The sequence below is a fragment of the Crocodylus porosus genome, unplaced genomic scaffold (assembly GCF_001723895.1).
Source record: "Crocodylus porosus isolate Cpor-Errol unplaced genomic scaffold, CroPor_comp1, whole genome shotgun sequence".
Lineage (NCBI taxonomy): Eukaryota > Metazoa > Chordata > Crocodylia > Crocodylidae > Crocodylus > Crocodylus porosus.
The window spans coordinates 132,188,979-132,203,221 of record NW_017728931.1 but is presented as its reverse complement, the minus strand read 5'-3'; the positions used below and the strand labels follow the sequence as shown (position 1 = coordinate 132,203,221).

Sequence of the window (14,243 nt, the reverse complement as noted above, 5' to 3'; positions counted from 1 at the left end):
TTACTAAATAAGGCCAACATTTTTTTAAAAGTTTTATTAGGTTCTGCTCCAATTAATATTCATATGCCTATTTATATCAACTATTAAGCTATATCTTGGCCCAAACCAAATGTAACTGGAATAAAGCCACTAAATGTGCTCTAAGCAACCTTTAGCTTATTTCTTTTGACCTGTATGTCTTGGACTTTCTAAAAATATTCTCACCTCTGACATTCTGTGGCATGCACCTTTCCTTTGCCTCTTCTCTTTACCTAAACTTCGGGCAAGCAAATACAAGCAAGTGCTTTACCATATTGCCATTAAGTAGCTTAGAGCCTACTCTAATCTATGCATGTAAATCACAAACAACTGAGGAGGGCCCTTGCTCCTTTTAATTTAGTGGTTACTTGACCTGCAAATGATACCCAAGTTAGAGACCCCACTCACTTAGTGGGGTTTAAATCTACATCTTCCTCTTTCCTGCAAAGTTCTTCAACCACCCTGTGGACTTTGACCTTTCTGTAAAAGCTGGTTCACTGGGCTGCCAAGAGGGGATGATATGTGAACTTGAAAAATCAAGGCTGAGAGTAGAGGGTGCAGTGGTCCAGACCCCAGTGTGTTTTTGAATTTCATAGTCATTGGATAGACAGCACAAGAATATCTTCTACCCCACTGACCAACTCACTTAGCCATTTTAGTGTTGCAGAGTGGTCCAGATCCCAAATCAGGGTCTCATCATATGAAGTGCTATACAGACATAATAAAAGACAGTCCCTGCTCCCTTTGTAGTCTTAGCTCAACAGACAGGTGAGAGAAATCTGGCAATGATTAGGAAGAGCAAGATAGCAGAAGTACAGCATCTTTCTGCATATATGGTTGTGTGCAGAGCTTTCTGTGTAGATATTTGACAAATTCTTTTTTTTTTTTCCCCACTAATGGAGGCAAATAAACCAGTCAGTAGCTGTAATCTGAGGTTTGATTTCAGCACTTTCACACGAGCAGAAAAACTGAAGTCTGTTTTACAGTGGGTTTTTGGTTATGCACCATTATGTTTCTGATTTCTGTGTCTAGGGCTTTGGGGAAAGGTTTCCAGAGTGACAGCTCACTAGTGCTACTAATTACCTTCCCAGTTCATCAATTGTAAATGGTTGTCTTCCCAGCTTTTTCATGCGCTTCTGGAGAATACCTGGAAATGAAGAACCAGGTGTGCAGTAAATGTGCCGAGGGGACCTATTCCTTGGGGAGTGGGATCAAATTTGATGAATGGGATGAACTGCCAGCAGGATTCTCCAATGTGGCAACTTTCATGGATACTGCTATCGGCGCAGCTGAGAATAAAGCAGACAGCTGTGACAAGTAAGAACCTTATGGGTTGATCTGCAGCCACACTCACAGAAGAGTTTTGACTCTCTTGGATTTTAGTGGGATTAGCACATAGTTTTGCTGTGGGGAAACAGTTGCTTGGTTAGCATACTAACATAGATTTTGCATGGTGTTAACAGAGGAACAGTAACTGATATACAGTGCCTATCAGAATGGGACTCAGGATCATCTTTTAATGGGAGTTCTCAGGAAAACGAGGGGAGAGTGGTGCCCACTATGCTGCATAGATGTGTACAAACAAAGACATTTTGCAATCAAAGCGAAGTCTGCATAGTACCAGTCAGCATACTGCAGGGTTATTGAATAATGAAAAATATAGGAGAAATACAGCAAGCCCTATCTGACCTGCCGCAGTTGCTTTGCACTGGCCCATCAGCATAAAGTCAATTTAATTAATCACCTGAGCATTCCTCTATACCAGGGGAGGGGAGGGGAGCAGTCCTCAGATGACATAAGGCCAGGATAACAGGCGTGATAAGAGTAGCAAGGGCTCACTTGCTTTCAGCCCATCTTTGTTTTCCTAATGGCCTTCTGTGGGTTATTACTCTTTAGCAAAACTAAGAACAGCCTGGGGCTTCTGTGACTTGTGCCTCAGTCATTCCAAGACTGATTTAGAGTAAAAGGGAGCTTGTACATATGACAATGTTACCATGTACACGTGATGAAAATTTCCTTTTTGTGGCTTACTGGTGTTACACTTTACACATACTTGTGTTTTGGGGGTTTTACATGAGTTTGCATTGTCACAAACTAAACCACATCCCAATGTAGTTTAGTTTGCAATGTTGCAACTTGGAATGTTGCAGCCATTAATCTGTCTGCTCACCCCACAGCTGCAGAGGAGGCTGGCAGGCTCCACTGAAAAAAAAGGATCAGGCCCCTCACCGCTTCTGCTTTCAGCAGGTGCCTGTGATGAACAGGATACCTGGGGTCGCCTGGGACCAGGCTGGCTTCTCCCTGGGGCAGTGCAGAGAGGTGGCAGGAGGGTGGCTGGGTGTGCTGGCAGCCAGAGAAGGTGGTGGGGATGGTGCACGGGGCGCTGGAAGCCCAGGTGGGCTTGGGGAAGACTTGGATCAGGAGCTTCTGAGCTGTGGCAGCACCTGGCCCACTAGTAGCCTGCCCAGCTGGCTCCAGGGGGCACCACCACTGCGGAGGGAGGGACCGGGGCCCCCACAACTCAGGGGCTACTTGGCCCACCCGCAGCTCACCCCATGGCTGGAGGAGAGGCAGGCAGGCTTTGCTGGAAAAAAAGAAAGGATCAGGTCCTTCACCACGTCTGCCTTCAGTAGGCACCTGCAGCTGCCAGGACAATGATGTGTATACAGTGACGGAAAAATAAAACCCACTGTTTTAATTAAAAACTCACTGTTTCAATTTAGGGGGCATAGAATGTAACCCTGAAGGACTAAACCCCCATCACGTGTACAAGCGCCCAAAGTGTTTTGAAGCTGTCTCAAAAGCTATGCCATCCTCAATAGTTGAGAAGGGCTGTTCATGAGGCTCTGAGATTTGATATTTTAGAACACGGGTCAGAATGCCTTCCAGTGTAGGGTACATGAGACATCCCACCACGGGCTAAAAAAGTTCTGAGAAAAGGTAAACTTTGCAGAGCTCATTATAGTTACTGTGAAAAATGCACCTGAAGCCAATGTTAGAGGTAGGGAATGAATTTGTGTCCCTTATGAAGCAATATAGTTTTATATAAGCCATATGTTTATAGAAGGATGTTAAAAATGTCTTCCCTGTGCCTGTGCTCTAAAACCAGGTTTGTTTTGTTTATGTTTATCAGCTCCTCATGGACGCCTCGTGGGAATTACATCGAGTCTAATAGGGATGACTGCACGGTTTCTCTGATCTACGCAGTTCATTTGAAGAAGTCTGGCTCTGTCTTCTTCGAATACCAGTATATTGACAACAACATCTTCTTTGAGTTTTTTGTAAGGACTTTTCTACATTGAATATAACCCCTAGAGTAAAAGGACATGTTCCAGATAAAGGCCTATACTGGAAACCTTTTATTTTTCTCCTTCTCTACCCATTTAGTCTGAACAAGCTTTAAAAAATCTCATTTTTCCTTGTTGTTTACACTGCCTGTTTACATCTTTACATTACGTTCACAACTGGCCTATGCTGACTGCTTTCATTGTTAGGTAGGTTTTTCAAAAGTACCTAAGTAGTTAGACAGAAAGTTCCTGTACATTTGTGTCCAACTTTTCTGTCACTGTTCTCCTAGTTATGGGGGTTTATGGCATCCTACCATAAAGTTGAAATCAGCAGAGAATCTGCTTTCACATAGTTCTTCTGAATGCCACAAAAACATTTCTGACCATATTGGGTTCCATGATATTCTTTGGAGTAGTTTTTTCTTTTCCTTTGCCAAAGTTTTGGGTCTGGATAATGAGCCTGATCTTAAAATTAATCCTTATATGAGTCTTGTTCCCTCATATGGATAGGTCTGTGGATTTCAGCGGGACTACTAAGAGAACAAGGTCTCCAGGTTGGTTCTAGGGTCCCTTTAACTTGGAAGAATGAAGTCTACTTTGGTACTACTATACCCGTGTATAGGTCCTAGAGCACGGGCTGGCAACATTTATAAGCCATAGGCCAAAACAACTTGGTCTCAGGCTGGTGTGGGCTGGATGGCTTCAGCAGTGCATCAGCAGCAGGGGGGTTGCTTGTGTCCACACTGCGGCCAGGCACTGCCACCATTTTTCCCAGCCCTTTCCTCCCTGCCCAGATCCCAGGCAGTGGTGCAAGCAGGGTTGGGGTTGGGCAATCTGGGAGCTTGCCCCACTACTGCCACTTCTTCCTAGCTGAAACTTGCCCAGCCCTGGTTCGCTTTTCTACCAGCTAGAAGCTGCACCTGCAATGGGGTAGCAGGATGGGCAGGTGGGGAGAAGCAGTGGCAATGAGGGTGCAGCTCCCCTCTGCTTAGCCCCACAGACATGGGGGCCCTCCAGCTCCTCAGGTGAGACCCAGTGGCTATGTGGCGTGTAGGTGACCACTGTTGTAGAATATGTGGAAGTCTGTGGGAATTCTCTTTCCAAGGCGTGTTACAAGGCGTGTTATAAGTTCAGCTTCAAAATTTTCCAACATGACTAGCAATTTTAGGTGCTTCAGTTTTGGAGAATTTAAGTGAAGTTACCTTCAAACAGGCCTAATGATCAAAAACGACAGAGGGCCCACTTTGAAAAATACCTCCACTGGGTATCCAAAAACTGAGGAGCAATTGGAATGAAAACTTGCCATGAGTCAGCTGTAGTCTTAGGGTCTGAGTCATTACCCTGTAGCTGTGAGGATGCACAAGCTAGCTCTGCCTGAGGCTTAAGGTTGGGATTTTCAAAAGAGCCAAGTGCTATAATCCCAAGAGCCCAAATCCCATTGACCTTCAGTGAGATTTGTTTCTCAAACATTTGGGCTGCTCACTTACCATTTGTGCCCTCAAACATTAGGGCTGTGCGAAACAGCACTGTTCCATTTTGACTTGCATTTCAGTGTTTCGATGGAACAGCGTTTCATTTTGAATTTAGTTTTGATTAAAAAATGATGTTCCATTTCGTTTAGTTGAAACAGTGATGCTGCTTCAACGCTGTTTGTAGTTTCACCTATAGGCTATAATGGGAAGCTTGAAACAGGTTCTTTCATCCAGCAGGCAGATCAGGGGCCCGCAACCCTGGGAGGGCTGTGGGGGCTGTGCCAGTCCTCTCAGGGTCGTGGGCCCCCAATCTGCCTGTCAGATGAGGGAGGGAAGCTGGGTGCTGCCACCTGGGACCAGCGCCAGCACACTGCTGGTCCCAGGCAGCAGCACCCAGTTTCTCTCATCTGGCAGGCAGGTCGGAGCCTGCAACCCCAGGAGGGCTGCAGGGGAGGTGCAATCGGGCTTAGTTCCCTTTCCCAGCCTGATCAAACTGGGGAAGGGAACTGAGCCCCATCACTCAGTTCCCCTTCCCAGTGCTGCGATTCATCAGGCTGGGGAAGGGAACTGAGTGGGCTGAGTTCCCTTGCCCAGCCCAATCCTAGCGCTGGGGAGGGGAACTCAGCTCAGCTGGGCTCAGTTCCTTTCCCTAGCCTGATGGATCGCAGCACTGGGGAGGGGAACTGAGTGATCCTAGCACTGGGGAGGGGAACTCAGCCGGGCTGCTTCGAAACTCAAAAAGTTTTGAAACTCAAAATGTTTTGACTGCCCTTGTTTCATTTTGAGGCTGTTTTGAAGCCCTCTGTTTTTTTTTGTTTTCACCGTTTTGTGAATCAAAATGTGTTGAAACGAAACAGCCGGTGAAATTTCACATGGCCCTATCAAACATGCCATACTGCTCTGCACTGGATGTTTTTAGAACCTAAAGCAGTGTAGTTGTGTGCAGGCTAATTAATATCCCTCAGCAGTGCTAATTAGCCAAGGCCCTTTGTTGACACAGCAACTCTGCTTTCAGTTTTGGAGGCAGTGAACTTGAGACAGTATGGCATGCTTGAGGGCACTGCTGCCAGTCATTGTAAGCTTATTGTATGGCGTGGGTTTAGGTGCTGTGGAAGATTCTACCCAAAACGATCTTGCATTCCTGGTCAAAGTTGTAGGAGCTGCTCAGGAGGAGGCAGATGGGACTTACCAGGGAATAAAAACTTGGAACAAAAGTGCTGGGCATTGTCTGTTGGCCTCACTTGTTGCATCGGTTGGATCTCACCTTCAATACTATTAGGAAAACAGGGTATCTCAGCTGAGTGTTAGAGCTTAATTAGCATTTGTAAACTTTTTCGAGCTGCTGGAATGAAAGCCTCTATATATCGTTATTCTTAGTATGGGATGGAAAAGGATGACAAAAAATAACTTGGTTTCAGTGCCTGGGGCACCTTCCTACTGCTGCTAGTAGTTCAATGCAACCTCTTGCACTTTGATGAGAGACAGGGCATACTGTTTTATTAAACCCCCTAAGGCTTTTTATTAGACTGTCCTGCCTGGCTCAAAAGATGGAAGCAGCAAATGTGCTTTTACCATCAGTTGAATGTAATAGGAACATGCTCCTAGCTGTAGTTATTTCAATGACTGACTGAGTTTTCTTCTTGCAGAGAAGCAAAAACATTAGGAGCCATATTGTAGTCCATCTATTAGGCATCTTAGTGGATGTAGATGCCTACATTCAATCTGTTCTACCCTACTTAAATCTTCCAAGTCCATTAACATATGTACTTTTATAACCTGTTATCATCTTATTTTTACAGAATCATACAATCATAGACGAGTAGGCTGGAAGGGACCTAACGAGGTCATCTAGGCCCCCTGCTCAGAGCAGGATCATCCTTATCTAAAACTTTTAGACAAGTGTTTGTTTAATGGGTTCTTTAAAATGTCATGAAAATTCAGGCCTGAAACATCAAAAAGCATCCTAGCTTGCCACAGGTAGAGGCAGGGTGATGATGGCACTGCTCACATGCAGCTACTGCAAGGCAAGGAAGTAGTTGTTAAAATACTCTAAAGAAATGAAAGGAAGTCTTCATTTCACCCCCTTCGCTCCCCACTCCCAACCCCAGCTGCAGAGAAAGAGAAAACTCCATACAGATCATGCCAGTATGACCGCAATGTGAAATTCCTTCCTGATCCCAAATATGGTGAGTCACAAAAAAGCAGCAAGGGGTGCATGTACATGAGACGTTTACTGTGGAGCTGACTAATTAGCTCTGCCATGAACGGCTCAGCATTTACACATGCATCCCTATTAGGGCACAGGAAACTAATAAACCGGACCACAGGTTAGTACTTGTAAATGCAAGTACTTGCTGGCTGCGGAGTTTTTTCATGCATAGCAACGCACATATAGATGCTGATCCAGCTGGCTGGGGCACGAGGGTGCTTCAGTGTGGGGTAAGGGGGCAGTGCCTGCTGGCTAGCCCTACACCGAAGCACCCTTGTGCCTCATCCAACCCCACCACAGCACGCTGAGCCGGGTTGGAGCAGTCCCAGGCTGCCATGGCTGCTTTGCCTGGGCTCCATGTGCTGTGCTTGAATAAACTGCAGAGCTTATTGCTCCAGAGTTAAGTGCTTCCAGGTGCATGTTCAAACAGCAGTAAGTTCTGCCGTTTATTCATGTGTGGTGGTTACACATATAGATGTGCCCAAGGAGGAGAAGGATCCACACACCTTTTGTATTAACTGGTTTTCAGGGACTTGAATAGAATCTGACTTAGACACCAGAGTCCACTTATGTGTACAATAAGTAAAGCAGAATCTGGCACTAGGTCTGAAGCCTGCCTTCTTAATTATTAGATGTTTTTAGCAAAATAGCAATGATTTTTCTTGCCTGAAGTTTTTTTCCCCTCATGCGCATCAATGGACATGCTGTCACTTTAAAAGCTCGTCAGCAAATAATTATATCTTGGCAGCTGGATGCTCATTATTTCCTGGGCTCCATATGTGCTAACCTTTAACACTGCACTTTCTCTCCAGAATGCACTGGGCAGTGCTATCTTTTGAAGCCCTTCCTTAGAGCGCTATCAGTTTTGTATGTATATGCCTAATGTCTTTGTAGCAAGTTATACAGCCGCTATCCAGAATGCATTAGCAGCGTCCAGAATGCATTACCAGTGGCACAGCATCTTCCTTTGTCTCTAGGCAGCCTAGTGGTATGTATCCAGATTGGGATAATTAGCCTGATGTCTAACGGGGGTCACTGTTTTTAATTGACAGATTCAAAACGACCAGTGCAAGGAGATGGATTCCACAGCAGACAAATGGGTGAAGCTAACAGATAATGGTGAATGGGGCTCTCATTCTGTAAGTGCTGTGTATCACTTGGTTAAGGCTCTTGTTTCATTGATAATTTAACATTGTTTCCCATGAGGTGCCAGAAAGTAAGGGCTAGATCCTGTGCATTGAAAGACTATTAAAGGAGTACAAAATCCCTTAGGATCAACATCAAAGTTGATGGATGCTGTAAAGGCCTGGTCCAAAGACTACTGAATCAATGCAGATCTTCTTCCCTTTTAATCATGCCTTTAAGAAAGCAGACAGATTTATGTGAATCAAAATGCCATGAGTCACTCTCAGCAACTAATCTAGAGGCCTGGTTGTTCATTAGTGCCATAGATTTTCTGCTTTGTGGAAAACACTGCAATCAGTGGGAGCTTCGTGTGTTCATGTAAGAATGCCATTTGATCTCTTATTTTTAAGTGCATTTTGGAGCTGGGTTACCTCTAATTTGTTCACTGATTGAACTCATCAGTTTAAAACCCTATTTAGCAAATAAACATAGCCATCTCTAAGGGTCTTGTTACACATTAATTTTAGATGACTTCTGGAGCACTTAACGACTGCCTGGATTCTCCAAAAATTAACACCCGAAACTAGTTTTAAAAGCTCTTTAGGCAGTTTAAAGTTATGCCAGTGGTTTATCTCTGATCTGTGTTACCCAGCTTATGTTCCATGAATGTTTGACCACTCGCCACAGATGAGGTGCCCAAGTTGCAGTCCTCCAGCATCCCAGGATGCAGTGTCTCCACCCCCCTCATCCTCCTATTGTCTGTGGACAAAATTTCTACCCCCTGGACTATGCTGCCCAGGGGTAGTTCTGGCATCAAGCCAACTGTGCCTCCAGTCCCCAGGAGTGTGATCTTGCCACCCCAGGGGTGCACCCCATGCAAACAGCCAGCAGATTACATGCCAGTTACCATGTCACAGGGCATGGATGGGTCCAGAGTGAGGTCTAGTGGGCGTGGGCTGGGGGAACAAGTAGGGGGACTGGGTCTCCATGAGCTGGGGGAGGGGCAGTAACTCCATGAAAAGCACCTTCCCACACTGCTCGCACCTCCCAGCCACCCCAGGAGGCATAACCAGCACCCTCACACCAATCCCAAATCCTAATTTATTAAACAGGAGGTCTTCTTTAATTACTTCCTCTTTATTTCTTTTTACATTTTTAAATTTATTTTTATTTTATCCTTCAGTGGCTGGCTGCCTTCATTTCACCACCTTTCCCTCATCCTCATTTCCTCTTCACCTCCCATTTCATTACCCACTCCCATGCCATTCACTCTCCACCTCACAGCTTCAAGTTCCCATTGCCTTGAACCTTTCTTTTGTGCATCCCCCACATTAGCATCTTAAAGTGGTTTTAAGCACTCATTTTGTGGCTCAAAGTTACACCACTCCAGGGCAGGATCATTTCTGATCCCTACTACACAGTTCCTGTTCCATGAAAGTGTGACCACTCCCTATAGATGTGCCATCCAAGTTAAGGTCCATTAGTATCCCAGGATCTCTTACGCTGCCGTAGAGCAGGGGTAGAAGCCTGTTCTGGCTCACTAGCCCTGTAGAGCAGGGGTGGGAAATTATTTTGGGTGGAGGGACGCTTACTGAGTTTTGGCAAGCCATCGAGGGCCACATGATAGGCAGCCAGGGGCAGATAAATATCAATTTTCTAAATGTATTAGGGGCCCTGCGGGCCAGATAGAATGGCCTGGTGGGGTGCATTTTGCCCACTCCTGCTGTAAGTCACTGCTGTAGCTCTTAGTCAGGCCCCTACTAACCAGGCCTCTAGAGGCAAGTCACAGCTGTGCAGGTGGAGGTCATTCAGAGAAAGGTTTTAGCTGTCAGGTGCGACTGCTCCAAACCCAAGCTAGCACTAGCACAGATCAGCATTTGAGGAGCTCAGACTACAGTGTGTAACAAGGCTGTAATATGGCTTCTTTGGAATCAATTTAAGAGTGTCTGCACAGGGGAAACAGCATCCACTTAACTCAATTTGTTGCTAAATCAGTTCAGTTTAATCAGTGGCTCTGCAGTGACTCGCCCTTAGTTTACTTTCTCTGAGCAAAGATCTTTAATCCAGAGACTGAGGCCGGTGTACCCTGAAGAGGTTGATATGGCTATGCTGTTTAGATTGTGCTGCTGAATGATATTGCTAGCTGGCAGAAAAGCTAAAGCAGATGCAGTTAAATTAGCAAAATTGTTTTTTGCCACTATTGCTGACTGTTTGAAGAAGTGGAAATAAGCTACGTCCAGTTGTTTCTCCACTAGGAGGGAGCCACATCTTTGGAAATCTTTCTGGTGTGGACAAGGCCAGAGTAAAATGGATAGTTTTGGAAACGTTTCTTTAGAAGAGCTGTGCTTTGGGTTACATGCATGACCCTGGCGGGGCTGTTTGCTGAGTGGCTCCTTTAGAATTCCCCACTTTGAGTCACCAAAATGTGTGGGCTTGTTAGAAGTGCTCAGAGATGGCCTCAGCCTGCTCCCATTGGCTTGGGCTCGGTCTACACGGTATATCTGAGAGCTGGACTGCCTTACAGGGTGGACTGGTGTGAAAAGAAAAGTGAAGTGAAATTCCACCCCGCCCCAGGATGGTCCCATACTTAGAGAGAGCCTGCTGAGGGTTAGGGTGTTTATTTTCCTACTGGTTAAAAATTTGCCAGGCCACCTCTGCTGGTGTGACTGTCATCCGGAAGTGTGTGTGTGTGTGTGTGTGTGTGTGTGTGTGTGTGTGTGTGTGAGAGTGTGTGCGTGAGGTTTTTTTAAAAAATTTATTGCCAGCAAAGCTATCCCTGTATAGGCCTTGTGTAGATGGAATGATTCTGCTTCAAGTTGTCTCTTGCTGGTATAGCTATTCCCTGTCCTGTACAGGAAAAGCTGCATCGATAAAAGCACTTTTCTACTGACATGCTTGGGTTGATGCTGGATAAGTGATACCATTTGAACTGTGGTATAGTCAAGACAGGAAAACTTTCCAGAGTGAACAAAGGCTTGCCAAAGCAGCCGGTCAGGCTAATCCTGAATGCTTTGGAGAAGCCCACTGAAATTGCCGAATTAGCCATAAAAAATGGTTTGTCAAATACTGGACCCTATGCCCGTAGAAACAAACTTAGGAGTTAAGGTCCTATATCCGAAAGAGAATAGGTAAGCAGAGTTAAGCATTACTGAATGCTAGGATGTCTAGGGGAGCTAGGCACCTCCACAGGTGACTGTGGGTTGTCTGGAGAGGTCTGGGAACATGACTGTTGCATTACTGCTTACAACTGGTTTGAAGGTAGGATACAGGGCACTTCCACAAAGGAAGCCTCAGAGCCTCTGCCTCCCAGCATCCTCACGCCCCTTGCTTTCAGAGGGGAGGCACTGCTTCCTTCTCTTCTTGACTGCTGCCCCCACAGCCTTTGATATACCAGGCAAAGTTAGTTTAGTTAACCAGGAAACTAGAATTCCTGGAAGGAAGTGAGGAATTTGAGTCACTGAAATGGGTGACTTGCATAGAGCAATAAAAGAGTACCTTTGAGGAGGGGTGCTAATTGCCGTGCCGTTATTTTTGCAGGTAACTTTGAAATCAGGCACAAATATATTATACTGGAGAACAACGGGGATTCTCATGGGGTCAAAAGTGGTGAAACCTGTCCTAGTAAAAAACATCACAATTGAAGGTAGGAGAGGTTGAGCTGTTAATCTAAGTCAGTTGTTCATTGTAGTGATAACTCTATTATTACTATCTCTGTCTTCAAAGGTAAATGTCTTGGTTTGGGAAAGAGCATTTTTCATTATCATAACCACAGTACGGGCAACCCCCGCTTATCACTCTTAATTGGTTCCCAAAAAACTGAGTGTTAAGCAGAAATAGCGTTAAGTGAAACCGAAATTTTTTGACGAACCAAGGTGGCGACTGTGAGTTATAACGGAACTCGCTCAGTGCTAAGTGGAATTGGGTATCAATGTAAAATGAGCATTATAGCGAAACAGCGCTAAGCAGGGTTTGCCGGTAAACTCTATGCGTGCTCCCAAATCTCTAGAAACAAAGGTATGAGAAATATGTTACGGGGATTAATTGGCCAATGGTGACATCTGCTGGGCAGGACTGGAATAGCAAGAAGAGGATGAAAAAAGTTTTAAAACAGTCTATTCTTGAGAATTAACTGAAAGGGCTCTTCCAGAATAATTATGGTTCAGTCATCTTTAAATAAACCATTTAATTATTCTGGAATAGTCATTTAGGTTAATTTTGAAGTTTAAACAGACGGAGTGGAATATAATGGTATTCAGATGGAATATAATATGATGTTCATTCAGATTGAACTCTGATTGAGGTGAATGGCAGAAGGCAAGGCAGGGACTAACTTGTTCAGAAAGGCATAAACTTTGAGGTGAATGGGCGTTTGACCTGGGTAATACCTGAAGCACTGCACTCTCGGATAGCAAAACCAGGGGACTTAACCCAGCCGTGATTGTGGGTATTCAGTGATGGTATACATAGTGTTTATTTTCCCAAGACAGTAGGGTAGACAGGAGCAGTGGAGGATATGTCTCTGTGTTTATTCAAGTGGTTTACCTCTACTTTGCTTTACAGGAGTTGCGTATACATCTGAATGCTTTCCATGCAAACCCGGTACGTTCAGTGATAAACCAGGGTCTTCCAACTGCCAAGTGTGCCCAAGAAATACCTATTCAGAGAAAGGAGCTAAGGAATGTACCAAATGTAAAGAAGCAACACATTATGCAGGTACACAGCAGGAGATGAATAAAATCCATGAATATGTGAATGTGCGGGACAGTGGTCAGCATTACAAGCTTGTGTGTAGGTCTGCATTTGCCCAAGAATTGCTTTGCCTACCACTAAAACGTAGTCAAGCAGGCTGGGACACAAAGTGAAGTTTAATACAGTGCCTTTCTTAGATTCTGGGGGGTGGCGGGGGGGAGGAATTTCTGTTGGTAGGTTATAATGGCCCCACAGTGGAAGTTGGCCAGGGTATTTCCATACTTTAAAAGAAAGGAACGAGAGCTTCACAATAGTTTTGGCTTTAGTTTTCTTCTGCATGATGACAGCAATTGCATGGTGCTGTCTAATACCAGTATGGGGCCTTGGTTCATTCCAGACCCAGTGGCAACTCCTGACCCATCCACACGTTTCCTGGAGTCTCTCATCCATATACTCCTCTTGCCCACCTACCCATCCCTGCTTGTCGTATCTGGTAGAATGGAGCCCGTGATGGTTTAGCTGCAAGTTGGGCATGAAAGAGAGCCATCAAAACTCTTTTGTTTCCCCAGCCAGGGTGGCTGGAAAGCATTGAATAAAATGGACCAGATTCATCCATGGCATAATAGCACCGAAATCAGAGGTGTTGGTGTAGTTATATCAGGGATCATGTCAGAATCATGTCTGTTTCAGGGAGCAATTTCCAGGATACTGGGGACTATATTTTGTTTTGGACGCAAGAGTTTGATGGTGTTTCCCAAGTAAAATACTGCAGGATTTCCTTTTGTACAAAAGTTGTTCCAAATTGTCCTTTTGAATGTTTTTCAAGGACTGGCTTATATTTGCATGTACTGGGCATCTACAGCATACTTATAATAATAGTAGGCTTAGTTTGTCTGTCTGGAGCACTCTGATTGGTTGTCTTGGCAGCCAATCAGAATGCTTACTGAAACAACCAATCACAGTGCTCCGACAGACAGCACTAGCGTGTTGTTATTATAGATCCTGAGAAGTTTCAAACAAATGTGCAGGCAAGTCAGAGCTAGAATGAAGCACTGAGCCCTCCGCTGTGGAGCGGACAGGCTCCGCTGATGGACAAAAAGTGGTGAGGGCCTGATCCTTTTTTATTTTCCTGGAGCCTGCTCAACTCTCCCACAGCCAGGAGGCCATCTGCCAGTGGGTCCTGCAGGGCAGCTCAGTGCTTCCCTTCATGGCAGCAGTGTCCCCTAGGACCCCCCAGGTGGGGTCCCAGCAAATGGGTGCTGCAGGGGGGGGTGCTGCTGCCACAGAGGGAAGCACCACAGTCCTCTGCAGCTCAGGGTTGCATAGATTTCATAGACATCAGGGCTGCAAGGGACCTTGGGAGATCATCGAGTCCAGCCCCCTGCCCAAAGGGCAGGAAGTCAGCTGGGGTCAGAGGATCCCAGCAAGATAAGCATCCAATTT

General features: G+C 45.4%; 1 protein-coding gene across 1 annotated transcript in view; it reads left to right on the top strand.

The window, feature by feature from the left end:
- KIAA1324L (KIAA1324 like) overlaps positions 1–14,243 on the top strand; it is a 159,487-nt gene that overhangs the window by 98,796 nt on the left and 46,448 nt on the right. Inside the window, exons 3-7 of the mRNA XM_019543655.1 lie at positions 1,140–1,335; positions 3,152–3,299; positions 8,039–8,125; positions 11,649–11,754; positions 12,672–12,824. Coding sequence (XP_019399200.1) covers positions 1,140–1,335; positions 3,152–3,299; positions 8,039–8,125; positions 11,649–11,754; positions 12,672–12,824 — 690 coding nt within the window. The remainder of the gene's footprint in view (positions 1–1,139; positions 1,336–3,151; positions 3,300–8,038; positions 8,126–11,648; positions 11,755–12,671; positions 12,825–14,243) is intronic.